Here is a 27760-nt window from a genome sequence, read left to right on the forward strand (position 1 = left end):
CCCAAATATTCTATAAATTTTATCTTGCACCAGCATTATTCACTAATGCATGGCCTGCCTAGTATTTTCCTATGCTATGTTCTCAGCCGAACTCTCAATATTGGCATGACATGATTGTTAATGTCCACTCACAGCGGAGTAGCAGGAATCTCCCGAAGTGTTAGTATTAAGATCTGCGTGAAAATACTCAGGAGCACACATGCTACGTCACTCTCTGATAAAGAGATTTTATTTTCATTAACACGCTCTTAGTTAAAAGTGCATGGTTGACGCGCTTAAATTCCTTAAGAAAAATAAGACTAGACTGACCATGTCAGTCTTAAAACAATCACGGCCACACGATTTGGCCGGCTAATTCAACAAGCTTAGCCTCTTCCTACCGGAACTAGGCAAATTCCATGATGTCCACCGGCGAGCCCACTATTGTCCCTGCCAATCAGAATCCTCTAACCCGCAAGTAGCAGCCTTAATCGCTAGCCAGAACTAGGCTAGTTGCGCTGCGAAAGAGAAACTCCAACAAGTTAAGACCGACCATAACGGTCTCAAAGCCATCGCATCCGCCAACTTAGCCAGCCTAGTTGGACGGCTTAGATCGTATTTTGAACGATCAAAGAGGTTTCGGTGTGTTCACCGGCGACTCACCTCCATCCCCAGCCGATAGAACTATACACGGCAAGCAAGGATTGCATCAAACCGCTTGCCCAAAGTAGGGTGAACGTGTTGTTTTGGAAACCCTAATTTGTGTTGCGGCAGCGTGCTACTGTCGCAAAACGATCACAGTCGTCCATCTTCGCCGGCTAAATTGACTAGTTTAGATCCAATTTTAGGCGGCCAACAAGATGTCGACATGCTCGCCGGCAACTCACCTTTGCATATGGCCAATCGGCCTGCTCAAATCAATGTCTAGTGCCTTGTATCGGTTAGCCTAAAGAGGGTTGGCCACACGACTTTAAACCCTAAAATTCAATCAACGACAATATACAACTTCCGTAAATCATCTCATCCGTCCAACTTCGCTAACCTAGTCGGACGACTTATATCTAATTTCAAGTGGCCAACAGGGTGACGTCGTGAACACCGGTCACCCTTCTCCCATAAGGAGCGATCGGCCAATCCACGGCTTGCCCAAACGATCGCCCAAAAGGTGGCCGGTCGCGCTGCTAATATATGTTTCAATAATTCAACGGCATCCATCAACTGCCGCAAATCATCTCAGCCACTCAACTTGGCTAGCCGATTTAAACGGTCCAGATCTAACCTGGGCCGACCGATAGGATGTTAGAATGGCTACCATCCGCCACTCTCTCAAAGGGACCGGCCGGCCAATCCCTGGGATGCGCGCGTAGCTCCTACCAACTCCCTGAATCTAAAAGTACTCCTGTGCAGTGTATTTATTTGGGGTTTGAATTCGTTTCTCATCAACACACCCAAATTTACCAAAAACAGCAGAATCAGTTTTTACCCCAAAACAACTTGATAAACACCGTACCAACAAAAGTAGGAAAATGCGTGACATTAGCATAATGATTGGTTGAATAATCCATTTTCGAATCTGGTACAGCTCCGCTATCGTTATGTCATAAAATACACGATATGCGCACATGATGTGTTGTTCATTATTGTTAATCTATGTCGGTCGTCTTGGCAAGACTGAAACTGAATTTGAGATAACGTCTACATTCATAAAAAAAAAATTAACAGTTAACTGTGGATTTTACATGGAAATGTAAATTTATTCCAGTTGGACAGTAGACGAGAGAGGAAACCTGATCAGTTATCTAGCATATGATACACGCTATTTTTATTTTCATCACCTAGTTACTACCTTAATAGGTAGAATAACGTGGAACTGGAAGTTATGCTGATGAGGCATTCCTGCCTTAGGATCAGGGGGAGAATCGTCAATGATATTGGTTAACTCCAATTGTGTCTTATCTAAATTCTCACACCAATAAGTGTTTAAGGTGTTGGAGATTACTCAGCTGCTAAATTTAGCAAGATAACACTTGCTTGATTCGGCATAAATTAAAGTCCTTAAAAGGCACACCAAAGAATCACAGTGATTGTTTCGTCTGAAAATATGATTACAAGCATAGAGAAAAAACCTCTACTATAACGTTATGGCAATTTAATCAGATAACGTCCATATTCTCTTTGAGTGACAAGTTGATAACTTCTGACGAGGAACACATCCATAAAAGATGTGTTGATATTTTTTGCAAAGAATATCCATATTTTGAAATTTGGTGCCAGTGGATTATAGAGAATCCTTGTACTCTAGAGAATGATATAATATTGTTACTAGCTGACTTTGAACTAGTTGTTGTTAATATTCAGAGTAGCTATTAAAATTATTGTGGATAAATACCCCTTTTCACAAAGGATTATCGACAAAGTTTACAAGATTCGTAGATATGGACCTTATTTTGTATTGATATTTTCTCCCAAAGACGATTTTAAGACCTTATTATTAACATCGGTTGCAAATTTAATGCTTATCAGAAAGCGTGGATAAAAACTACGGTTGCTTGTTATACAACACCACCCTCGATATTGAGTTTTCACAGAAACTAACCAGGTTGATTGAAGTGTAGTCTTATAGTCTTAAATGACTCGACCGATCACTAAGGTGATAATTGTGTTTTTGAATGAAACTCTTGATTGTCTGTTATAGATTTTTTATCATCCTAGTTATGCTCTGGGCATTGATGGTGAGTATTTTATTGTTCTCGCACGTTCATTGAAGGTTTAGTTAATTCATTCATAAAGCATTTTGAGCTTATTACTCATGAAACCATTGTCATGTTTCTGTTTGAGACGTGCTACGTTCCATTGCGGTTACTACTACTACTACAAGATTTGTAAATTTGATGAGAAAGTCTTTTTACCAATTGGGCGGAGAAAAGGCTATCGCCTGAAAAATGGCGTGAATTATCCTAGTTTGCACAAGATAAACCAGGATATATCTCATCTTTATTTTTCACCAATGCAAGACATATAAGAAGATTTGATATCTTAAGAAATTGCAAATCAATTTGCTTCTTGAGAAGCTATGTATGTAGTAACTAGTTGTCATTTGAAACACACCATAATGGGGATAACTAGTTGATCCAAAATATTATGCTCGTTTTAAGAAAGAATAACCAATTATAATCATTAGACTATGGTTTTCTTGAAGAGAATATCAAAGACAGATCATATTTTCTGAGCATAGTTCTTCTAAGAAGATAACATCTCCGCAAGGACTACGGAACCTCAAAATGAGGGGATCTTCATACAACATGCGCTCAATAGAGAAATTTGCGATCATAACACAAAAAAATTTGGTGAAATATTTTGAAGTATCCACTAATACTACCATGTGTGATGTTGGTGTTAACCCACTCCCTATAAGAGAATGTGAAAGGATATATCTAAGCAAAATAACAGTTTCTCACAAAAATGCATATATTTAGAACTGCAACCAAACACTCAGTTACGCGTTACACTTGGCCGCAAGTGGGTATTTGCAGTCCTGACATCTTATAGTGTGAAACCTAATCGTTTTAGTTCAAATTCAAAAAAGTTGGAAAATTTTGGAATTCATTCCCCTCAAATTTTTTCCCCTATTTGGTCAATACTAAATTAATTCCCCTTTAATATCAAATTTTTGTTTTATTTCATGGAAGAAAAAAAATTGTTACTCTTCAGACCAAATAGAACAAAAGTAGAGCTTGTTTCTCTCTCCCCTTTCAACAAATATTTTTTAAAAAACTTTTTTTGAGACCGAGAACAAGAAGAAGAGATTTTTTATCACCCTTTCAACTCAAAAATTATATATTAAAACCTTTACTTCTAAATCATGACATCATAAGTCTGGTAGTCCTTATAGGACTCGACGTGCATCTAATTGATGTGGTTACTAAACATCTGTATGGAAAACTAAATACCGATGTTTGTATGAAAATCCTTGAAGGTTTTCAATTCTCAGTAGAAACACCATGTCATTCACCAAAGTTTAATCGAGTCTTGTATGGCTTGAAAAGATCTAGACAAATATGTGTAATTGTTTAAATGAATACTTATTTTATCCAGGGATATGTGAACCATCTTATATGCCTATAAACTCTACATTTGTTAGATTTGATGCATACAAACATCTACTTGATTGGAACTCCTGAATAATTCTCCAAAGCACAAAAATGGTTAAAGCAGGAGCCCAAGATGAGAATCTCGGGAAAATAAGATTGCAGTTCATTGATAGAATATTGCAGCTAGCGGCCATTAATTTCGTCAACCTTGAAGGTCTAGACATGTTTGAATAGACAAGCTAACATGAGTACAATCATTCGGTATCTTAATTCTAAGATTGATTGGTTTGCATCTCAACAAAAAATATATGTATCACTATGTGGTTTGTATTAGACAAAATACTTGTAAATGATACATTAGCTGAACTATGTAATATATAGATACCTACTATTGAGTTTGTAGTAAAGATTTAATTATGGTCCTACCTGGTACCAATATTCGAGACATTGGTACGAAGAAAACTATTCCATCTTCACGATACCCTTAAGCTTGGTATTTTACATATAATATCTCCCATGGGGAAAATCTAGACCGTTTGAGTTCTCTATTTTCAACAGGTTTGTTAAAGAAGCTAATATTCTCCTGGCTATCTGGTAGTAGAGGATAATTTTTATTCCTCTGGTCTGTAATGATTTTTCATACAAAGCTATTGGAGAATAAATGACTGGCACAATCATAGGAACATTAAGAAATTGCTCATAGGAAAATTATACCAAGTTTACCGAATAAAGGTAGTTGTTTAAAACGTCAAAGGATCGTTCATGAACTCTATGGAGTATTATCAGGCACAGTAATCAACTAAGGTAGCTACTCATCAGGGCGAGTAAAGCCATACATATTATGAATATTAAGCATGTTTGACTTTACGCCATGAACTCTTTTTTCTTAGTTAAGGTTTTTTCTCACTGGGTTTTTCTTGTCAAGGTTTTAATGAGGCATACGAGTCCAATGAAATCCAAGAAATGTTGTACTCTTTTTTCTTCGTCCTGGTTTTTGTCCTTATGGGTTTTTCCGGCAAGGTTTTAACGAGGTAACATCTGTGGGTTTATCATTGTTTTGAGGACCCATATTTTTCTACGTTCAGATTTTTATCTTATTGTGTTTTTCTGACGAGGTTTTTAATGTGATAGAAATTTTAGAACGGTGATCATCATCTAAAGAGATGCATATTCATAAAATTTCTTGAGATGCGGTTATGGTTCAGGTTAATACCGCACGCGGTTTTTCCTAACAAGGTTTTAATAAAAAAAATGAGCAGCAACATCAATATCATTGTGAGTTTCCGGCATTCAGATTTTTTCCAAGTAGTTTTTCTGAGGAAGTTTTATCAAAACAACACGTTCGAGACGCTTAGCAAAGCCCGAAGAGTCGCACTATTTCATTGGTCCAGTTTTTGTACTATTGGATTTTTTTGGCAGAGTTTTGACGAGGTAATAATTATACTGGTGGTCATCCAGGGGATGTTATAGAAATTCAACGTATGGGTGCCTGGCACACTATCTAATGAAGGTTAAAACATAATTAAATTGTACAAATCTTACCACATTATACTTATCCTTATGAACATGTGTATGGACGCGTGTAAGTCCAACGTCCTTCACTGACATGCGAGCAAGTTGTCTCATGGAAATCCAAGATTCAATTTTCAGTTCCAAAACCGTGGCCTAAAGTCGACATTCAAGGTAACGTTCAAGATATTACTTGAAAACAATACGGATTCAAGCTTAAAGCATCCAATGGTTTGGCGCTAGAAAATTTACTTTTTACGTCAAATCATTTGGCGCTTAAACCTCAGCCATCAGATTTTGTGTTAGATATTAAAATCTAACAATTTTATTTTTGTTGCCAAATCATTTGACACTTTTAATCTCATTTATCAAATCTTCTTTAAATTTCAAAATATAACGGTTTTAATCTTCCAGCGCCAAATCACTGGACGCTTCCTTGATTCAACTTTGAATCATCATAGTGCTTGGACGTTGATTCTATCTGGCGTGTCGAGCGTTGAAAGTTGAATCTTGGATGTCCATAACACTAAGACTTATGTACTCGTGTGTATAGGATGGCATAAATGAGAGTAATCAGTTCGTTTTCTACACTTCCCAATTATCTCTGTCTATATTGACAGCGGCTCAGATTTGCGACGGCTCACATTATACTTTCAAAACACTTTTTTCTCTCTCTCTCTTTTTTTTTCTCTGCGATAAGAGAAACTCCTTACGAAAATGCTTCTCACCCCCCGCCAGCCCTCCCCGTCCCTCCCCCACACTCACATCACAATGATAGCGGCCCCCCCTGTTAACTCCAGCAGCCCATCAAAAACAAAATGAATGGTGAGAGATCACGACACCTATTGGGGGAGAAAGTGGGGGAGTGGTTTTGGGGGTACGTAGCAGCTTCGAACTCCTTAGAAACCCTATCTGAGCCGACAACCACTTTAAACATCATCCTTGTCTCTCTCAACTGATCTTTCCCTATATTTTGCTGCTAGATTTAGTTTATTCTTTTTGTGTTTTCAGTCGTTTTCCTTTCTCTGGTACTGTTTTTCTTCTCTAGGGTTTGATCTATCTTTCCCTTATTTTGATTACAGTAATAGTCAAGGGATTAATTCTAGTTTAATTTTGGGTTTTTCTTGCTTCATGTTTTTCTTCTCTAGGGTTTGATCTATCATGAAGAGGTTGCTTTCTGGAGAAACTTCTACCAGTGTAGCAACAAGAATTACCTTAGCATGGGAAACTAAAACACCAATATCAATAATAAGATCAAGATCATCATCAAGTTCGTCATCTCCAGCAATTGTTACCAAGACTCAACACCGATTCGGCCCGATCCAGCTCAATTAGATCTCCTAATACTGATTCAGAAGAAGATATGTGTTACTGCTACTTTGAAATTTTTGGTTACTGCTACTTTGAAACTTTTGGTTACTGTCACTTTGATAATGTTAGTTCTTCTAACTTTGAACCACTTGTTCTTAGCAAAACCCGGTTGTATCTAACATTGATCCCATTGTTGCTATGTGTAGTGATGCAAGCTAGTTTTTTATGGTTAGTTTGGCCACCTGATGTGGTTCCTGCTTTTAAAAAAACTTGGTGATGCAAACAATTTGGCCACCTAATATAGTTTGGTCATTCTGTAATTCTGAAATGGTTGATAGGTTTGAACGGGCAGGATTGTTAAACAAGAACTGGTGGAGATACTATAGATTTGAAGGCTATGTAATGATTTTGAAAATTCATGTAAGATTTTCCGATTTCCAAAATCGGCTGTATGGATGAATGTGTGGAGGATTTTCTCTTTTTTTAATCTATGTCCATATCCACTATTTATTTATGCCTGCCACAAATTATACTGTATATCTTAATTATTATATTAACTGTATAAATAAATTAGAAGATCATATATGAAGAGAAAATAAGCGCCTAAGATGAAATCACAAAACCATTCTTGTTATCTAGCTCCCAATTATTAATTTATTATACCCTCCATCTGTCACGCCTTCAAATGCTCTAAGCAATTTTTCGTGAAGGTATAACCCGACAATACAATGGTTCAGTGATCTCTTATCATCCACTTGTATTTCAGCCTTATAAGATTGTACCAATACAATCAGTCAACTCTACCAAGAGTATTCAACGGAAGTCTTACTCAGACTTTCTCTACCAAACAATGTATCCCATACTACAAAGAGGTTCTTGCCATGTTTATGCTTCACAGAATTGGGGGAGTATAATCAAATCAACAGAGAACCAAAGCCCAACATATAAGCCAACAACTCACTTTTATTAGCTTAAGGGGAAGATACAAAAATGTCCAACCAATGGACTTACAAGCTTATTCTCTAAGCCTACAGCAAACTCACTCTCTACTGCAAATGGTTCCTCAAAACTCGAACTATTGAACAACTTGATTTGTGTAGCTTATCTGGATATTTATAATGCCAAGAAGCCAGGGCCAATCTGTATGCAACTCTGTTGCACGCCCCATGAACAACCATCTGTCTATGGCAGTTCCCTAACCGCCAGTTCCACCTTTTTAACTGCTAGCTTTAGTGTTGGCTTGCACAATGGCGCCACACCTGTCTTCAACGTTTAGGATATACCAAAAACGGTTATAAAGCACTTTGTAAACCGCCTCTAACTTCCGCTCTTGCTCTGGCATGTGTGTGATGCACACACACTCGCAACTGACAGCTTGAACTCAAGTCCGACAATCATTATGCATCACTGAACTTTGTCCCTGCCAATGTTCGATAATGATTGTGCATCACTCCCTCTTGGCCTACGCCAAATGCCCGACAATGATTACACTTTATGCAACTTGCACTTCTGCCAACCTTCAACAATACTGCTATTATGGCTTGCATTGCACTATTATGGCTTGCATTGCACTATTATGGCTTGCATTGCGCACTTAGCTCATTTGGATGCCAACATCCAAATATCGTGCCAACTGAGTCTTGACTTGCTTAATTCAACTTCATGCTTCATATGCATCGCTCGCATCTCTTTTGGCGAACAGTTATCACTAATGGCGCGTTTGGCCCGCCATTGTTGCACATGCATAGTCCAAGCCTTGGCCAAAGCTTAGGACCATGACTTTGCATCTCATCCTTTATTACTTCCTTGAGCTAGGCTAACTCTGAATAAGGATATGCAACACTATCGCATAATGTTGCATGTGCCAAGTAACCTTTCTTGTCTCAGCCATGTTGGCGCTACATCGTCGGATTGTGCAGCTCCATCTGTCAGGTTACAAATTCTGTGACGCACGATGATTGTGCACCACTATGCGTACCGGTCATAGACCTCCCCCACCTAATCCATTCAACGTCCTCGTTGAATGCAACATCAGTTCAGCCTCTATTGAACCTTCCTTGGCCTTGTACGCTTCTGAGTCACTCTCAGAAATCAGCAACTTCGTTTAGCCTTTAACCTTGCCAAACCTCCTTTACCTAGTACTTTACGCCGCCACTTAGTTTGTTTGATTTGCCATTGATCCTATGAATTCCATCTTCATTGTTGCATCGTCGACTATGCTTCAATCTCTACTTCATTCACATCTCAATACCCAAATGCTACTTGCAATCTGTTGTTATGCCTCTTGCATCAGCACAAATTTTTTTGTCAAGCCATTCCGTGCCTAAGTGTACACTTCAAACAGCTAATATATCACTCTGATATGCTTAACTTAGCTTACTTGCCTTCAATTCCGACTGACATTGCTCCTTTGCAACTCAACATACCTTACTGTAGACTAAGTGTTCTTCAATCTTTTTGCAACCCTCTTGTGCAAACTTGACTGAAATGCATGACATTAGCCATGACTTAGGATACCCCTGACATCAGACTGTCTCTCTAGAGACCAGGCTCCTCTTCACGCGCTTTTGAAACTAACAAGGCCTCACTTGTTCTTTCAAATTTCTATGCTTTAATGTAGCGGAAAAACAACATCATGTTCTCCCTAACTATGAGTTACTCTTAACTCATATGCTTGATGGACTTACATCTTCATTCTTGCTGCATTACTCCATGTTATCGCTTCCAAATACTGTCGCACTTCTACGTAACTCTCCCAACATCAAACTCGCCTATGCCACCAACTTTACTTCTTTGCTTGGTTTTTCTTTCAGCGTTTCCTATTGTATACTTTGGCTAAGTATACCCGCAGTGCTTCCCCAATGAACTTAGCTATACATTAAGCAAAAAGAGACAAGGTTTTTGCTTAAACACCTCCTTCATTCATTACACTAACCTTATATGAGAAACATAGGGACCATTCCCATTACACCACGGCCAAAACTCGGCCAAACTGAAAGCAAATACATTACCAAAGTAAATACACCAACTAAAGTGTGTTATCTTCAAAGACCATAAGATCAGCAACACCCAACTTAACTTGAAAACAGAAACAGCAAACAGATAATATGTCAAAGTCTCCATACTTCAGCAACCTTGCAGGTTCAGGCACTTGCAAACAGCAACGCAAGGCCCCTGCTTCATACATACGCTAATCACGGCGAATAAGGGATGCTAAGATCCATAGGATATCCAATTTCCATATGAATCTCAGCTAAGCTTTCTTCAAACGAGCGGACAGGAGCAAACTCACTTGCCTTTCCCATATCGCACTTCATATCAACCGGACTAACTTTCCTTACACCTTTCACGAAACAAGGTGCACTTGGACTTTGTATGGAAATCCCGCCAAGGTGAGGCATCACTGTTTCCTCTGCTTCTTTGAAAAAGTTGTTACCAAGGATCATCTCAAATTCTTTGAGATGCATCACCATTACACTGATCTGTCCACGCCATTCTCCAACTTCAACATTCGCCACTGCCATCCCCTTGATTGGTTTGGCTATCATTCACTGTCTTCATGTAGTGACCAGCTTGATATACTTCCAAACCCAAGTACTCTGCCAATGACAAGCTCATAACAGTATGCGACGCACCTGTATCTGTCATGCCCCAGAGGCGATGATCGTGTATGACAACATTCACATAAACCAGGCCAGCGCCACTCAGCCCATGTTGTACTGCTGTCGTTTGTGCTACTATGTTGCATAGTTGAATAGGATTAACATGCTCCAGTTGATCAGTTTTTTCTTTGTCATCACTACACTCAGTGACGATTGCGGACAATTTTTCTTTCTTTGGACAATCACGTGCAAGGTGAGGACCCTTGCATAAGAAACAGCCACCAGCTTTGTTCTTCGCATCCAAACTATCATCCCTTTGATAGCTCTTCTCCTTATCCTCAGAACTTTTCTTATCCTTGTCCTTACTCTTCTGGTTTTTCTTGTCCTTGTCCTTCTTATTAGCATCAGTTGAGGTGACTGACCTAAAATCAACAAGGTTGTCCACGATTGCAATGGCCGAAGGTAGGTATTTGGCACCTTGCCTTCGCACTTCGGTCTGAGCCCATGCTTGCAAACCAGATGTAAAATTGAACAACTTGTCTTACTCAGACATGTTGCGAATATCTAGCATCAGAGACGAAAACTCTTTCACGTATTCACGTGGTGTATCAGTATGCCTCAGCTTACGCAAGATCTCTCTGGCTAGCCAAGCAGCATTGCTTGGTAAGAATTGACTCTTCAATTATTCTTTCATGACATTCCATGTCACGATGCCTGAACGACCAGCAGTAAGGTCATCATCAGTTCTAGTTCTCCACCATAATTTTGCATCACCCTCCAGGTACATGCTAACGAGAGTAGCCTTTTGTTCTTTCGGGGTTCTGGCGGCCTTGAAGTATTGGTCCATGTCCAACATGAAATTCTCCAATGACTTCGCATCTCTTGCGCCAGAAAACACCTTAGGTTCTGGGACTTTAATCTTCGTAAAGTCACTGCCACTACCACCTGCAGTAGCTTGATCTGACCCAATTACACCCACCATTCGCCTCAAGACACTTAACTCATCAGTTAGTTCTTTCAAGGCTCTTGTGAACATAGTATTAACAACATTGATTTGGCATTCGAAATCAGTATGCTTCTTAGTTGCTTCTTGGTTTGACTCCAGCATATCGGCAGCGTACTCTTCAAGAGCCTGAATGCGAGCCAACACTGTTGCATTGTAATTGGCATTGTTAGGATGGCACACCTCATCGCCAATCTTGTCTTCCAAGTTCGCTACCCTATCAGTTAAGGCATCCAACGTACTCTTCTTACCAGCCATTGTCTCTTTGCAAATTCATCAACTAAACTCGAGCAAAACAGAGAAAATCTTCCAACACAAAGCCAAAACAGAGCAATCTATTCTATGATACCCGTACTGTCACGCCTTCAAATGCTCTAAGCAATTTTTCGCGAAGGTATAAACCGGCAATACAATGGTTCAGTGATCTCTTATCACCCACTTGTATTTCAGCCTTATAAGATTGTACCAATACAATCATCCAACTCTACCAAGAGTATGCAACGGAAGTCTTATTCAGATTTTCTCTACCAAACAATGTAGCCTATACTACAAAGAGGTTCTTGCCATGTTTATGCTTCACAGAATTGGGGGAGTATAATCAAATCAACAGAGAACCAAAGCCAAACATATAAGCCAACAACTCACTTTTATTAGTTTAAGGGGAAGATACAAAAACGTCCAACCAATGGACTTACAAGCTTATTCTCTAAGCCTACAGCAAACTCACTCTCTACTGCAAATGGTTCCCCAACACTCGAACTATTGAACAACTTGATTTGTGTAGCTTCTCTGGATATTTATAATGCCAAGAAGCCAGGGCCAATCCGTATGCAACTCTGTTGACGCCCCATGAACAGCCATCTGTCCATGGGTAGTTCCCTAACCGCCAGTTCCACCTTTTTAAATGCTAGCTTTAGTGTTGGCTTGAACAATGGCGCCACACCTGTCTTCAACGGTTAGGATATACCAAACACGGTTATAAAGCACTTTATAACCGCCTCTAACTTCCGCTCTTGCTCTGGCATGTGTGTGATGCACACACACTCGCAACTGACAGCTTGAACTCAAGTCCGACAATCATTATGTGTCACTGAACTTTGGCCCTGCCAATGTTCGATAATGATTGTACATCACTCCCTCTTGGCCTACGCCAAATGCCCGACAATGATTACACTTCATGCAACTTGCACTTCTGCCAACCTTCACCAATACTGCTATTATGGCTTGCGTTGCACTATTATAGCTTGTATTGCATTATTATGGCTTGCATTGCACTATTATGGCTTGCATTGCGCACTTAGCTCATTTGGATGCCAACATCCAAATATCGTGCCAACCGAGTCTTGACTTGCTTAATTCAACTTCATGCTTCATATGCATCACTCGCATCTCTTTTGGCGAACAGTTATCACCAATGGCGCGTTTGGCCCCGCCATTGTTGCACATGCATAGTCCAAGCCTTGGCCAAAGCTTAGGACCATGCCAAAGTCATTCCATGACTTTGCATCTCATCCTTTATTCCTTCCTTGAGCTAGGATAACTCTGAATAAGGATATGCAACACTATCGCATAATGTTGGATGTGCCAAGTAACCTTTCTTGTCTCAGCCACGTTAGCGCTACATCATCGGGTTGTGCAGCTCCATCAGCCAGGTTACAAATTATGTGACGCACGATGATTGTGCACCACTATGCGGACCGGTCATACCATCCATCTACACTAGAGAAACGGCTAACAAACGGTCTCTTGTGACTAGATCAAAACCCCAAAGTGGAAATCTTAAACATACAGTAGTATTAAAAAAGAGGAAATGATTGATTACGGCAACTTCATAGCTTGTTTGAGAAGCTACGAGATGTCGCGCCCACTAATATATTTGACCAGTCAAATATGTACGACTTCGGTAAAATCATTCAATTTTTATTATTTTAGGCCTCGTTGTCCAACTAGTCAAGGTGAGGCTGTCCCGCCTAAAAACCCAGGGGAAGTAGATGTTTAGAACAGGTGTTATGGTGAGTGCAAAAATCCTTCAATTTCATACTTCTACGCTGGTAAGAAAATTACGTACCATTATGAGGGAGAATTTTTCCTCCGGGATATATAATATCCAGCCAGACTTTTTTGGAAATCCTATGTCAAATCTCTTCTAGCTAGATGCTAAGTATTCCCCAAAGATTAAACTCCTACTGGATTCCACACATTACTAGAACACAATTTTTCATTCATTTATTTTCCCACCGCTCAATTGGAAGCGTACTCAACAATCCAAATACGTATTGTGTTGGCATAGCATACGTATAAAGAATCCAAAAGAGATACGGGTTTTTCATATGCAGGTACCATGTCATCTTAGAGTATGTTTTAAGTCAAAATTTGATAATGTATACGAAAAGAAAATGAAAAAACATAAAATTTAGAACAACAATAGCATCATACTCTGTTTCTTCATGTAGACTTTTCATGTAATACAAGAAAACAAACACATCAGTAGAAGGTTAAGTGTGGTGAAACGTCTAAGCTTTGCTCAACAGTACAATCAAAAGAATATGGAGATGGAGAAAGGCCGATCGAGTAGCAGTAAGAGTAAGGCTTGCCCCACTTGCACTCAAAACCCTTTCTCTCTCTCTTTTTCGGATGGATGGATGTTTGTACAAATATTTTTCTTTCCTTGCTTGTTTAGTTTTTAAGCACTTTCCCATTGCTATCAAATGTAGGTTGATTGTCCCAAAGTAGAAGGCTGTCAACGAGCCATGCCGCCTAGAACCGGGTGTGGGGGGATCAAAGGTTTGATCATTGAACGCGTTAGGCTCGTTGATGGAACTTTAAAGGCTGACTAGTGGTTGAGATCATATCTACGTGTATGCAGTGAATAAGCCTTTTACACTGGAACATTTTAGGATTTCTTGCAGTGTGGGCCAGGCCAAAAGTGCATTTCTCATTGCATAACCGCCTCCAAAAATGATTTATTCTTCTGCAAGCTATTATATTTATCTATAAAAAACATGTAATAGGATTGTTACCAAAACTTGAGATCCAAGCTATCTATTATTGTATTTCGGGTATAGTGTAAAACCAATTTTTAATTCTCCTTTTTTCTTCTCAAATTTCTTGGGAGAGTTAGAAAAAAGACATGTGAAGAAGGATATCAGTAATAATTCAATCATCATAGAAAAGGTAAAGGAATTCAACATATTCCTTTCCAATACTCAAGAACAACTAGGAGGTTGGGGCTGGAAAAAGATATATTCAATCTTTGAGAGAAACAAGCTAACTATTGTAATTGTTTTGTTCTTCTTTTTTTTGGGTTTAATTTTCTTTGGATTTTCTTTATCTTCTGTAGGTTTTTTGGAGAAGAAGTAATACTGGAAGTAACCACGGAGAAAGGTAAGAGGAAGCGGATAAAAGAGATGACATGGTTTAATGGCTGTGAGGATGAACGAGCTATCCAGACAAGCTCAATATGTGACAATACTACTACTACAGCACCACCGCCCGAAGCAGTACTAGTAGCTGTAAGCGAAGAGAAATCTGAAAAGAGAGATCAAGGGAAAACTTGCCCATCATGCGGTTATCAGATACAATACCAAGAACAGGTATTATTAATCATAATTGTTGAATGGTTTGAATTAGAAATGGTTTTTTTTTTTAAAAGAAAATTTATTAATTATATTGTAATGGATGATGATACAATTAGGCGGGAATTAATGATTTGCCGGGGTTACCAGCTGGTGTTAAGTTTGATCCGACAGACCAAGAGATTTTGGAGCATTTGGAAGGGAAAGTACGAACTGATATTCATAAGCTTCACCCTCTCATCGATGAATTCATTCCTACACTTGAAGGAGAGAATGGAATTTGCTATACTCATCCTGAGAAGCTACCAGGTAACTTAATTAATTTGATTTTCTGATTAATTAGGTGTCGATAGATTTACGAGTTTGAGTGTAATTCAAGTTACATTATGTCTTGTATGATTAATTTGTATACACGCATTTCTGTAACATGTGCATACATATTACGTACTGTATATATGACAGCGCAATTGCCTCCAACTATGGTTTACACTTAACAAATTTAACCTGGTGATATGAAGAACATTGCTTACAGTTGATGAATTAAGTTTTGTGTATTCATGCTCTTTAAATTTTTGTGCTGAAATAGGAGTGCGCAAAGACGGGCTGATTCGTCATTTTTTTCATCGGCCATCCAAGGCTTACACAACTGGTACTAGGAAACGGAGGAAGGTTCACACAGATGAAGATGGAAGCGAGACTCGATGGCACAAAACTGGCAAAACTAGAGCAGTTTTAGGTGATGGGAAGGTGTTAGGGTACAAGAAAATACTTGTGCTATACGCTAATTATGGCAAACTCAAGAAACCTGAGAAGACAAACTGGGTTATGCACCAATACCATCTTGGCAATAATGAAGAAGAAAAAGATGGAGAATTGGTCGTATCAAAAGTGTTTTATCAAACACAGCCAAGACAATCTAATAATTCATCGACCGAGCTCATCAAAGATGCGGTTCCAATTAATAAGAAAGGTATTGCTCCTCCTAATCTCAAGAATATGATGAACACTGGCAGTGTTGAATTCTATAATCAATCATCACTAGTCTCTTATGATAAAGAAATCGGCATCGGCAGAATCGGTCCATTACCTTTACAACCACCTCGTTTTATACCGAATTTCATTGTTCGCTCCCCCGATGGGTCTCAGTTTCATCAGTAAGAGTCAAGCTCTGGAAAGTGTGCATATGCTTTTGATGAGGGTGATATATGGAATTACTACTATTGGACACTTAGGCAAACAGAAGTAGGCAACGGTAAAGAAGAAAAGATGAAGAAAGAGTCGATCATGGATGGTAACAATTGTAGGTATTTGTTCTATCAATGATGAAATAATTTAGTTATTGTGGCATTTTTATTAGAAGTCCAAAAATAAAGGGAATACATTCATGTTCTGTAGAGAAAAAGATGAAAAATGGAACAGTAATTCTTTTTAAAATATTTTTACTTGCTATTGTTTGTGCTTTTGTTTGTGCTTTTTCACATAAATGCAGGTTTCGACATGTGACGGTATATAAAGTTCAGTGTATCATCTCCCACGGGATTATGACAATAACAGAAACTGCATAATCATACCCTCTGCGTTGTTATCTTGCCATTTGAAAGTTTTTTTTTTCTAAGACAATGAGAGCAGGATCGTCATTTGAAAGCTGAAACCGAATAGATTCCACGCACTAAGAACTTGTTTGTTTGCAGCTGACTCGGCGTCTGAATCTGAGTCAACTCCTGACTCGGACCGAGTCAGCAGTCAAACTGTTTGTTTTCCATTTTGAGTCAGATCTGACTCGACCTCTGACTCATACATAACCCCTGACTCGGACTCATTTGAGTCAGGTAACAAAATACTCCTGACTTATGGGACCAAACCACTGACTCACTTATTTCCGAGTCAGATCTGACTCAAAACAAACATATCGACTCAGATTCAGATGAGTCATGTGATTTCACTCAGATCCAGATGATTCAGATCCAGACGACTCAGATGAGTCAGGAGTAAACAAACATGGTGCAACTTACAACAATACAAATGTCATGCATTAGAGCTAAAATCAACAAGCAAACCATACAATACCCGACCTACATCCAAAGGGCTTCACTCGCACAAAATTTGAGAAGAAAGAAAAAAATCGGACTTCAAGTGGAACAAAGACATAAATGTCCATTACAATAAGCAGAGTTTTTTGCAACCAGACATGCTTAAACGGTGCCCAATATACAAAACCTAAACCAGCTATAGGGATTCCCAATTCTTTTGTTAGATGTGGAAGGTGAACAAATCAAGATGCTTTAGTAGATTACAGTGCCTACTATACAAACCACGAGTTAAGAGGCAGGCAGCACTACTTTTGAAGAACAAGTCTCTCATAGAGGGCAACTATTTCCTTCTTATTAGGAGTCCTCAGCTGAAGTAAATCTGCACCGAAACCATGTTTTGTCAGCTCTTGCTTCAGTTTAGTCACAGTAAACTTCGTATAATCCTCTGACCCAGTATGCTGACTACTCTGGCCATCATCATCATCACCCTTGAAAACTGAACCCCCATCCTCTGCCTGCTGCATGTTTTTGAGAGGACTGGTTGTGCTCTTTGACCTCTTCCTTCCTTTACTTCCCTTGCCATCAATGTCCATATCATGGACAGATTCCATCCCCATATCATAGTTTTCTGACCTCATTCGTTTTCCATGTGAAGCAGTTCTAAGTTTGCTGTCCAGAGCAGTTTCATTCAGCCGAACCGAAGTCAATTGCTGTTGTAGTAAATCAAGTTTACTTTGAGTAGATTGTAATTGCACAGATAAGGCCTCTGCCCTGTTGTTCGCTTCTGCTCGGGCAGTTCGTTCAGTCTCAAGCAGTTGTTCAAGCACATGTACATTATCCATCCTCTGCTCATTGTTGTACTTGAGTAACGATTCGATTTCCTTTTCCCTTTCTTCAACCCTCGCCTCCAGCTGACTGACTTTTGACACAGCATCTATTTCGGCAGCACGGACCCTCTGAACTTCTTCCATCAAGTCAGTCTTCACCCTCTCTAGATTCTCAATCTGCCTTTCACCTCTTTCAATTTGTGTAAGTCTTTCCATTGCCACTCGCTGAACTTCCGTCTGTTCCTTCTGCGCAATTGCGGCTTCTGCTCGTGCTTTATCAGCCATTTCAACTGCTTTCTTTGCGGCAGTTTCAGCAATTTTACACCTTCCCTCAACTTCCTCTAATCTTTTAAACTCAGAATTGTATTTTTCCTCCAGATGGCTCTTTTCCTGTTGCAGAATCCTGGCTTCTTTTTCAGATGATTGAGCTTTCTCCTTCACAGAATCTAGCTTCTCAATCAATTCCTTGATTTGACGCTTCAGAGACGATGATTCAGAGTCATAGCTCCTCACTTTTGATTCAGCAGCCTGTGAAGAGAAACAAGAGATATTTAAATTATTAAAGGCATACCATTACTGAGTCATACAATTATACATTTAAGGGAATACAGGTCAGAAAGAACCTACCTTCAATTCCAAACTCAGTGTGGTCATCCGTTTTTCAGCATGTTCAATCCTTGCTACCTTGTCCTTGATCTCCTCATCCTGTAGTTCAGAAGTTCAAGCAAGGAAATAAAATAAGTAATCAGTATTGCCTCTGTTACGACATAAAAAAATATTAAGAAAATCAAAATATCGACAGCTAAATTACTAAATTTAGTGATCAAGAGATGGAAAAACCTCACCTTATCAGCCAAAATGTCAACGTATTCCGCCCTAATATTATCTTCTCTAGTCTGGGCCTCCTTATTTGTGCGCTCTTGTGCTGTTGCTGCCTTCTCCAAAGCAGCTTTGGTTTCCCGAGCAGCAATATTGAACTTTTCCTTCCAACTTTTTGCTTCATCTTGAGCAGATTCAGCCTGTTCACGAGCTGCAGCTAACATAGCTTCGGTAGCACTAGCCCTGGACTGAAGAGTGGCTAATTCTGCATGTGCCAGATCTTCTTCCTCTCTTAGTTTTGAAGAGGCTTGCTCATATTTTCTTTTCCACTCGGCAGAATCTTGCCTGGCGGATTCCTGGGCTTTTGATAAGGTTGAGCACCTCTCTTCAAGTGAGCTGCATTTACTCTGCAAATTAGTGATGCGGCTCATATACTCATCTCCAAGAGACTTCTTGTCATTGATGGCATCCTCAAAACGCCTCAAATATTCTGCTTTACTCCTCTCACTTGCTTCGAGTTGCTTGTTAAGCAATCCCATCCTGTCTTCAATTGAGCGGCATTTAAGCATGGCAGTACTCTTCTCTGAACCAATTTTATCTAATTGCTTCTTTGCTAAGTCAAGTATCGGACCTTCCAAACTGCATAATATGGTGTCTTTAGAAAGACTTCAAGGTTTAAAGGAAACAAAAAACTAATTAGAGTGAGAAATACCTTTGTTGTAAGAAGGTGACCAACTTCTGCCATTTCCCTGGACCATAAGATGATTTTTCATACTCATATAGAAGACCCTCAAGAACCTGAAAACAACAATATCAATGATTTAAAAAATATCATCTGGCGTACAGTACTTGTGAATATAAAACAGGCAAAGCAGGAATGATCAGGCACTAACGGCTTACTTTGACAACATGATCAAGTTTTGCATCAGGAACATGACAAGCAGCTCGTAACTTCTTTTCCATGTTTCTTATGGTGTTGGAGCATTTTAACTCTGCATCCATGAAAGCATGCTTTTTGTAGTCCTGCAACAGTGGTCAATCTCAATCATCAGACGCATAACATGTTGCCTAATGTTGTAAGAAAAAGGTGGACACGGTTCTAAATGATCAGATACAACCAAATAATTCCTTCAATTGAATTTAACATCCTGATGCTAATTTATTTTACATTTGAAATAGACTAGGGGAAATGATTAAGAAAAAACCAAGTTACCTCAAAAGTCTTACTGCAGAAAACCTGCAGACGGTTTTCATATTCCTGTTTTGCTGAACCAGCACCTACAGCACCAGCATTAAATGCGGAACGTGCTTTTTGAACTGCTACCTCGTGTGCTTCACGTAAAGAAACCTAGAATGTTTGAACTTAATAAGTAACAAACACTATGACTATAGACTATAAAATTCTGCAAGGACATCATACTTACTTCTTCAGCAGGCTTTGAGCGGTCAAAAGAAGACACGTAAACTTCTGAAGCTGTGTCGTATGCCCTTCTACACTCTGCTTCTTCAACGCTCTGTGGAAAGAGATTTGCTCAGAGATGCACTAACTTATATAACGACAGTTACTCATTACATGTAATGAGATAAACGCCTGACTTGTGTTGGTGGTTTAATTCATATTAGTTGAGCGTTCAGGTGGACAAATAGTTCAAGGATATCAATCGAAGGGACGTGAGTGGAAGTAACAAATACTGGAGAAAGTGTGCTCTGACTAACCTGCCATGAGGAAGATATCGTCGGAACTGCACCTTTATTCAAAGCATCAAGAAAAGATTGTGTGATACCAGCAAGAATGGGGCCTGTCATCACAGTAGCCCCTACTTGCTTGGGCCTAGTTCTCTCGAAAACAAATTTTGTTAGTGCATCCAAGCCGGCTACGAATTCTGGTCTTAATTTTTCCAACTGAAAGAGAAACCAAATAATTAATCACACACTGATAGAGAAGACCCACAATATGAATGTATAACTCATATACCAAATTTTCATGCAGTAAACAAATTTATAAGCAACTCACAGAGGTTTGATCAAGTCGCTGTAATGCATGTTCACTGTTTGAAGGCCGCACTAGCGTGAAGCATTCACGGTCTGGAAAAAGAGCACGAATGGACTCTCTGATCTAATATATAACAAAGTAAAAAAGTTCAAGAATAAGTACTTTGGATATATATAGCAAAGTAAAACTTTTAAGAAGTACGATGCATGTCCTAAAAATAGCTGAACTAAGAAGCCAACTGCGTGCGAGGGATCCCAAGTTCAATTCTCGGAATGCCTAGATCAGACACTTTGTGGTGTCTTGCCCTTATAGTTATATTTGAGCATAACGTTTAGGTAAACTTTTAAGGCCGCACTACCTCATTTTTCCCAGCTACATCTTTTGCAGGTCCATGCATAGGCCTCAAGGCTATCTCTAGGTAATCACGTGGCGTTATCCTCTTATTATCCTCTATTAGGTCCAGATAAAAATCCTGCAAGTGCCAAATTAATATGTTGTAAGTTGCCCATCAAATACCCCTGATGTTACGGCATGTGATTATTTTATATATTTCATAACCATCAAAGTTTAAGAAAACAACAATACAAATAAACATCGAAGTAACTCGATAATTATGTAAATAGAGAGCATAGAAACTTAATCACCCTCAAAAGCCAGACAAAAATTGGAGAGAATTGCCCAAGCTCAGATGCTGTGCTTTTTCCACCGGAGGCTTTAACACGAATGTGTTTGGTCATTTCAGTAACAAGGGAGAGACGATCTAGCGCAGATTCATCGATACCACCCATCTATATAGAAAACAAAATGAGCAGTTAGCAAAAGAGATCTACAAAATAGTGGGCAACCAATCAGTTTACCTAGATTAAGTTGTTCACAGAACTGAAATAAAATTCAGTACGAGGCTTCAAACCTGGTTGTAAATAAACATGCTAGATAGTAAGACGGCCAGAGAGAATATTTGTGTACTGTAAGTTCCCTGTCAGAAGTATTAAAAAGAAAAGAATTAGAAAACACAAGCAACCACGGCTTAAATACAGAGCATAGCAAACAAAGCATAACCAACAAAGATAACTATACAAACAGGCCTCTCAACATCAATATAGCGCAATCATCACCTTCAAAAAAAAGAAAAAAAAACAGCATAATGCATATGAATGGCTGCAAATCCCGAACCAAAACAGAACCGTCCATCCAAGAATATTAGCTAACAGAAAATGCATGAGACAGCATAACCTAATCCAGCTGGATAGCCCTTATAAAGCATATCTCTCATACAAGATGATAACAAAAAAGCAAGAATTAGTCAATTGCAGACAATTGGTGAAGTTCGATCATTAAGGAAGTCTAATTTTGGCTTTGATACAAAACCTGAGATAAAATTCAGAAAGAAAATAAGTCATACTAATCACAATTTACAGCTGAAAAGGTAGAAGTGAACTGTAACATGTCTAGATGATGACTAATTTGCGCCCTACCACGTCATATACCCAAACAACATACGCGAAAGACTGGGAAGCTTGTTTACCTTGAATACAGTATGAAGCAACAGTAACTACCAATCAATGATAAGTTATCAACTTAAACATACACCTGCCACACTGATGCCACAGTTGATTCTAAATTTAAGAACAAAAGAGTAAAAAATAAATATTCAGAGATAGAAGCTAACCGTTTGATCGTAAGCATCAATTCCTTCACTATCCAGAAGCACGAGATTGTACTCAGTTCCATCAAGAGCAGTTCTTTTCAATGGTGCGCTCCACATCCAAAGACCCTTTGTGCATGGCTTGTGGGTTGATGCAACTTGGAATCCACTACTCCTCCCAAGAAGCTACAGAAAACATTGTTTTTTAAAAAACAAGGACAAACTTATGTTGCAGAGGCATGATGCACTGAAATACATGCCTTTGACATATCTTTAAGCATAGTATTTGCAAACAGCAATGCCATCTCTGAGTGACTTTAAATCGAGTAAACCAACTTTGTTTTGCTTCCCTTATGGAACGAATGCCGAATATGAAATAAAGAAAGACAAACATGCATGATGCATCTCAGCTCCATTTTTCTCCCTCAAAGCTTAAGAAGACATTAGTCTTCCACTCTGGTAAGGCACGATCATGAACGAGTATCGGTTGCCACAACACAAAACCGATCGATACCAAAATAAGGTACCTTCTAAAACACGCATGAAGCTGTATAGAAACCATATAAATTGATATGCCCAACTTGTCTTATCACCTATGAAACAACTCGAGGAGTCGATCAGTATTAATACTAGAGATTCTTAATATCATGATGGGTTATGATCTCAGAATGAACTTCTCTTGATACAAATAAACTTTAGTTTTGGGGTGAAACATGCAGAGATTAGTTTGATTTCTTATTGCTCAATTCAAGCTTCTCTTTGTATATTTCCTAGCTACTCTAAGGTTAGGGTTTCAATATGAAGTCCTTATGCTCTATATACTATCTGCATACAGCAAAAATCCACTGCGGAAGAATCTCAAATAGAGATTCTATGTTGTCTTAGATAGATCATAAAATGTCCTGACCGCATATAGGACGAGTTGGAGTTTTGAAATTTTTATCTAACATTATAATTTACATAATATGACAGGCTAAAGTACCGTGAGCAGACAACGCACAATAAGTCCATATATACTATGTTTTATTGGTTCAATAACAACTTAAAATTAACCCCGTTGAAGAAACCTGTCTGTACAATCCAAACCAAAACCCCTGCACAACCATCATTTATCTAGTCTTACAATGAGCATAACAACAGACAACCTCCCAATAACTCAGAACAAAAGTTTCAGACTCTATTTGCCAGTACCCAAGACAATGTATGTTCTGTATACCCTTCATCATGTACAACATAGACAACAGCAAACGCAAATTCAAGCAGTAGGATTATTCAAATGAGCACTTGATCAGTTGATATTCTACATTGACTACATCCATATACCCTTCTTCAAATATCTCAATCATATTTAGGCATCAAACATTGTGAATTCCAAATATTATCAATACCTAAATTTTCAGACTTAATTCCTACAGAATTTTTTTTTATAGATCAAAATATTATTCAAATATTATCAAAACCACATTAGATCCACACAAGAAAAATTAAGTTGTAAAGGTTCACATAAATCACTACTAACAACACATCAAAATAAACAAATCTCGTGTTCAAAAGAAAACCCTAGAATCATCAAAAAAGAGGGTAAAGCAAAATAGTACCTGATTCAAGATAAAACTCTTTCCTTGACGAGCTCTACCACACACAGAAACAACACCAATAGGTCCTTTAACAAGTTGAAGAACCGAAACGGCTTCAGGGTCCATCTTAAACTGACCCTTTTCATCACAGTAAACAAGACGTAACGGTCTTGCAGGCCCTAAATCTGTTGCGAAAACATTCTTCGAAGATGGTCTTACTGTCGCTGAAGGAGAAGGTATTGATTGAGGAGATTTTTCGTGGTCTTCCATATCATTATTAGAAGCAGAACCTCCTCTACCCAAGATCCTCCCCAACATTTTTTTCCTCTCTGAGATTTTTCCTTTTTTTCGTTCAATTTATATTGTTTTATGTGTTCTGCGTGACTCTTACGCGAAATTGATGTCGGTTTTCTAGAAACTTTCTGGGTAGAGTTGATAATGGAGGTCCAGTTAGAAGAACTGGAGAAATTTGAAGGAGAATGTGAAAAGAGGAGTGAGAACAGAAAGAAAGAGGTGAGATTTTAAAATGGGAGGGGAAGTTTTGTGAGACTTGGGTGGTTTTTTATTTGAGAGAGAGATGCAAAAAGGGTACCTTGGGGCTTGGAGAGCATAAATACAGAAGACTCGTGCTGTATACACGCCACTTCATACTCATTACACATACACCAAAATATGTTAAACCAAGCTAGGGCTGCACAAGACCCGTCCACGATACCCATACCCATCCGTACCCGTTAAACCCGTGGGTTTTTACTCCATACCCGTCCGTTGTGGGTGCGGGGTTGGTTATGAAAAAAATACCCGCTGTCCGTGGGTGCGAGGTTGGTTTTAGCTCATACCCGCCCATACCCGCCCGAAAAACCCGCAAAATATATACCTTTAGATAAAATTAATCCTAGCCGTCCGATCCATTATGAAACCCTAATCCTAGTAAACTCTCATTCACTTTAAGACTTCAGACTCTAGACTCTGTTCGGCCTCTCCCCTTCGTCCTCCTCGGTCTTCTTCCTCACCTACGATTCGCTACGAAAACAACAGTAACTTGTATATTTCTTCATCAACAGTTCAACAACTACAACTTCGAATCTTCACCAGCAATCGAAAAAATCAACAGATTCAACACCTAATCTACATATGTGAACTTCCTAGGTATGAAAATTTTTGGGGTTTTGGTTTTTCTTCACTGAGTTAATGTTCATCTGTGATTCTGTGAATTCTAATTATACTGTTCTTATTTTTTGTTTTGATTTTATAATTTTGATTTGTTTCAATTTGATTTTCTGGAATCAGAACAGAAATCTGATCAATGATTCGAATGAATGAAACAATCAGTGTTTGTGTAGACTAATTCCTGAATAATATGTTGTTTGATTAGTCTTTCTACTTGGTGAAACTAGCCTTGAAATTATTAGGAAGTTCAATTTGATGTTGTTACATGTAATGTTTTATTCTTGGCATTGGAATCCTTTCTTCTAGTTTTGTCATGTTAAACTATGCTAGGTCCTGTATTACAATCTTTATTTGCTTAGTCTAGCCTTTCCCCAGCTAACTTAGTAACATGGGATTCATGGAATGAAGCAATAGACTGCTCACTGACTTGCCTTCAGATGTGGTGATGTATGTTGCTATTCAATTGATTCTCCAGCATTTGTCTATCTAGTGTTTAACCCAATATTCATTATGAATTTATTTCGATTGTCTCTTGTAACGAAAGTGATTTCATTTGTATCTAGGTATGAAATATAATTGGTGTTCAATGTTTTTTAGTGAGGTTAATGGAAGAAGGTTCATCATCTCAACCTTTGGCTTTGGCTACTTCCAGCCAAATGTCAAGTGCAGCACCAGCCTCGGCAACACCTCAATCTGAAACTGGTGGGACACCTCAATCTGTACCTGATGTCTCTGAAACTGAAGTTACAACCCCAGGTGAAGGTAACAAGAAGTCAAAACAGTATTCTGATGTATGGGTGAAAGATTTTACTAGATTAAATCCTCTTCAAGCAAGATGCAATCATTGTAAAAATACTTTTGATGCAAAGGTTAGGAATGGGACAACTAGTTTGAAGAATCATGCAGCTAGATGTTCTAAGAATCTTGATAGGAAGAAGGGACAACAGAGTATTGTTTTATTACCCCCAAAGCCAGGTGTTAGTGCTAAACTAGTTGCTTCCTCTTATAGTTATGATAGGTGCAGAAGGCGTTTAGTGGAGTTTATAATTAAGCTAGAGTTGCCGTTTAGAATTGTTGAAGCAGAGGGTTTAAGGTCTTTGCTTCAAGAGTTTGAGCCTAGATTTCCTGTCCCAAGTCGTATGACAATTTACAGAGACATTTTAGAAATGTATATTGATGAGAATAAACTGTTGAAAGCATATTTCAAGGCGAACAAACAAAGAGTATCTCTAACAACAGATACATGGACATCGCCAAATAATTTCAATTATATGTGTGTAACTGTTCACTATGTAGATGATAAATGGAAGTTGCAAAAGAGAATTATCATGTTTTGCTTAATGGAAGGTCATACAGGTAAAGCCATTGGTATCATGCTAGAAAATTGTTTGGTGGATTGGGGACTCGAAGATGTTTTTGCTGTGACTCTTGACAATGTTAATGCTAATACTCTAGCTATTGATTACTTGAAGACTAGTGTAATTGGTTGGACATGTGCAGTTGAAAGAGCTGCGTACTTACATGTAAGAAAGTTATATTTATTCTTATTACAAATGACGATTTAATTTCTGATTCAACCAATGCAATTTCTAAGTTTATCTTGTTTTTGTTCTTATCAGGTCAGATGTGCTGCACATGTCCTTGCTCTGGTTATAAGAGATGCAATACTTAAATATAACGCGTCCATTAAGAGGATCAGGTCAGTTGTGAAGTTTGTTACTGCTTCTCCTACTAGGTTGGCTACATTTAAAGAGTATTGTACAAAAGAAAGGATTGACTCCAAGAAAGGTTTGATTTTAGATGTTAAAACCCGTTGGAATAGCACATATTTGATGTTAGAGGCAGCTGAAAAGTACGAAAGAGTTTTTAATAGGTTAGCAAGGAATGACAAAGACTTCCAAAAGAAGTATATTTTCCCTGAAGATGAATCGTTTGCTTTACCTAATATTCAAGATATACTTTCTGATATTGATAATTCTGACCTTGGAGAGTTATCTTCTGACTCTTCATCTAGTTCTGAATTTGACAGTGAAAGTGTGAATGCTAATCCAAGAGGCAGGAAGCTATTACTGAAAAAGAAAAAGAAGAAAAAGCGTAAGCAGCATGCTCCTTATGCCAAATATTGGGATTATGCCAGAGGCCTTGTGAAGTGTTTTAAGGTATTCTTTGACTGTACTGCTAAGTTTTCTGCTTCAACAAAGGTTACATCACATATATTCTTATGGCAATTAGCAATCATCCATGAACAATTAATTGCTTTTAGAGATACCAGAAATCCAGATCCTTATATTTCAAGTTTGGCAACTCTTATGATTGGCAAGTACAATAAGTACTGGGATAGGTATGAAGATATGAATTCAGCATTATTTTTTGCTCGAATACTTGATCCAAGAGAGAAAGAAGGTGGGTTACAGTTTGTGCTTCAGTCTTTGTATGAGAGCGATGAATACAGGGTTGAAAGTATTATGAAAAAGGTAAAGGAAGAACTTGTGAGACTCTTTGAAGATTATAAGTGTATGTTTTCAACAGTGGAGGAAGGGTCATATAGTGTTGCTGTTGTGGATGTAACTCCTGATATTATGGTAGATGATTCGATTGAGGCTATTCTTGAGTCAAAGAAGAAAAAGCG

At 38.6% G+C, this 27760-nt stretch overlaps 2 protein-coding genes and 1 long non-coding RNA gene across 5 annotated transcripts; 2 read left to right on the plus strand and 1 right to left on the minus strand.

The window, feature by feature from the left end:
• Positions 1-6347: 6347 nt before the first annotated feature.
• LOC113319582 lies at positions 6348-7471 on the plus strand. The gene is made up of 2 exons (XR_003345652.1): positions 6348-6607; positions 6728-7471. It is a non-coding gene; the product is annotated as an uncharacterized LOC113319582 (long non-coding RNA).
• A 7063-nt stretch (positions 7472-14534) lies between these two features.
• On the plus strand, positions 14535-16517 carry LOC113318810 (NAC domain-containing protein 73-like). Of its 3 annotated transcripts, none has more exons than XM_026567064.1 (4): positions 14535-14718; positions 14836-15088; positions 15190-15379; positions 15657-16517. In XM_026567064.1, the coding sequence occupies exons 2-4, from the start codon at positions 14903-14905 to the stop codon at positions 16226-16228; spliced, it is 948 nt and encodes a 315-aa protein (XP_026422849.1). In that variant the 5' UTR covers positions 14535-14718; positions 14836-14902; the 3' UTR covers positions 16229-16517. The 3 variants fall into 3 exon arrangements, with proteins under 3 accessions (XP_026422849.1, XP_026422847.1, XP_026422848.1); XM_026567062.1 differs by having other exon boundaries at positions 14535-14669; XM_026567063.1 differs by having other exon boundaries at positions 14718-15088.
• Positions 16518-17075: 558 nt separating this feature from the next.
• LOC113318809 (guanylate-binding protein 1-like) lies at positions 17076-24524 on the minus strand. Its single transcript, XM_026567061.1, has 14 exons — positions 23983-24524; positions 22409-22570; positions 21650-21715; positions 21384-21527; positions 21098-21211; positions 20761-20862; positions 20463-20648; positions 20171-20260; positions 19960-20094; positions 19647-19769; positions 19459-19544; positions 18773-19385; positions 18555-18632; positions 17076-18455 (listed from the first exon to the last, which is right to left on the minus strand). The coding sequence occupies exons 1-14, from the start codon at positions 24277-24279 to the stop codon at positions 17406-17408; spliced, it is 3246 nt and encodes a 1081-aa protein (XP_026422846.1). The 5' UTR covers positions 24280-24524; the 3' UTR covers positions 17076-17405.
• Between the last annotated feature and the right edge of the window lie 3236 nt (positions 24525-27760).

Source organism: Papaver somniferum, chromosome 10 (genome assembly GCF_003573695.1).
Source record: "Papaver somniferum cultivar HN1 chromosome 10, ASM357369v1, whole genome shotgun sequence".
NCBI classification, from domain to species: Eukaryota; Viridiplantae; Streptophyta; class Magnoliopsida; order Ranunculales; family Papaveraceae; genus Papaver; species Papaver somniferum.

Coding starts and splice junctions, on each gene's coding strand:
- LOC113318810 (XM_026567064.1), top strand. CDS start 14,903: ATGACATGGTTTAATGGCTGTGAGGATGAACGAGCTATCCAGACAAGC. Junction 15,089..15,189: donor AGATACAATACCAAGAACAG/GTATTATTAATC, acceptor TGATACAATTAG/GCGGGAATTAATGATTTGCC. Junction 15,380..15,656: donor TCATCCTGAGAAGCTACCAG/GTAACTTAATTA, acceptor GTGCTGAAATAG/GAGTGCGCAAAGACGGGCTG.
- LOC113318809 (XM_026567061.1), bottom strand. CDS start 24,279: ATGTTGGGGAGGATCTTGGGTAGAGGAGGTTCTGCTTCTAATAATGAT. Junction 21,528..21,649: donor GCATGTTTATTTACAACCAG/GTTTGAAGCCTC, acceptor TTTTCTATATAG/ATGGGTGGTATCGATGAATC. Junction 19,770..19,959: donor TCTGCAGTAAGACTTTTGAG/GTAACTTGGTTT, acceptor CCACTGTTGCAG/GACTACAAAAAGCATGCTTT.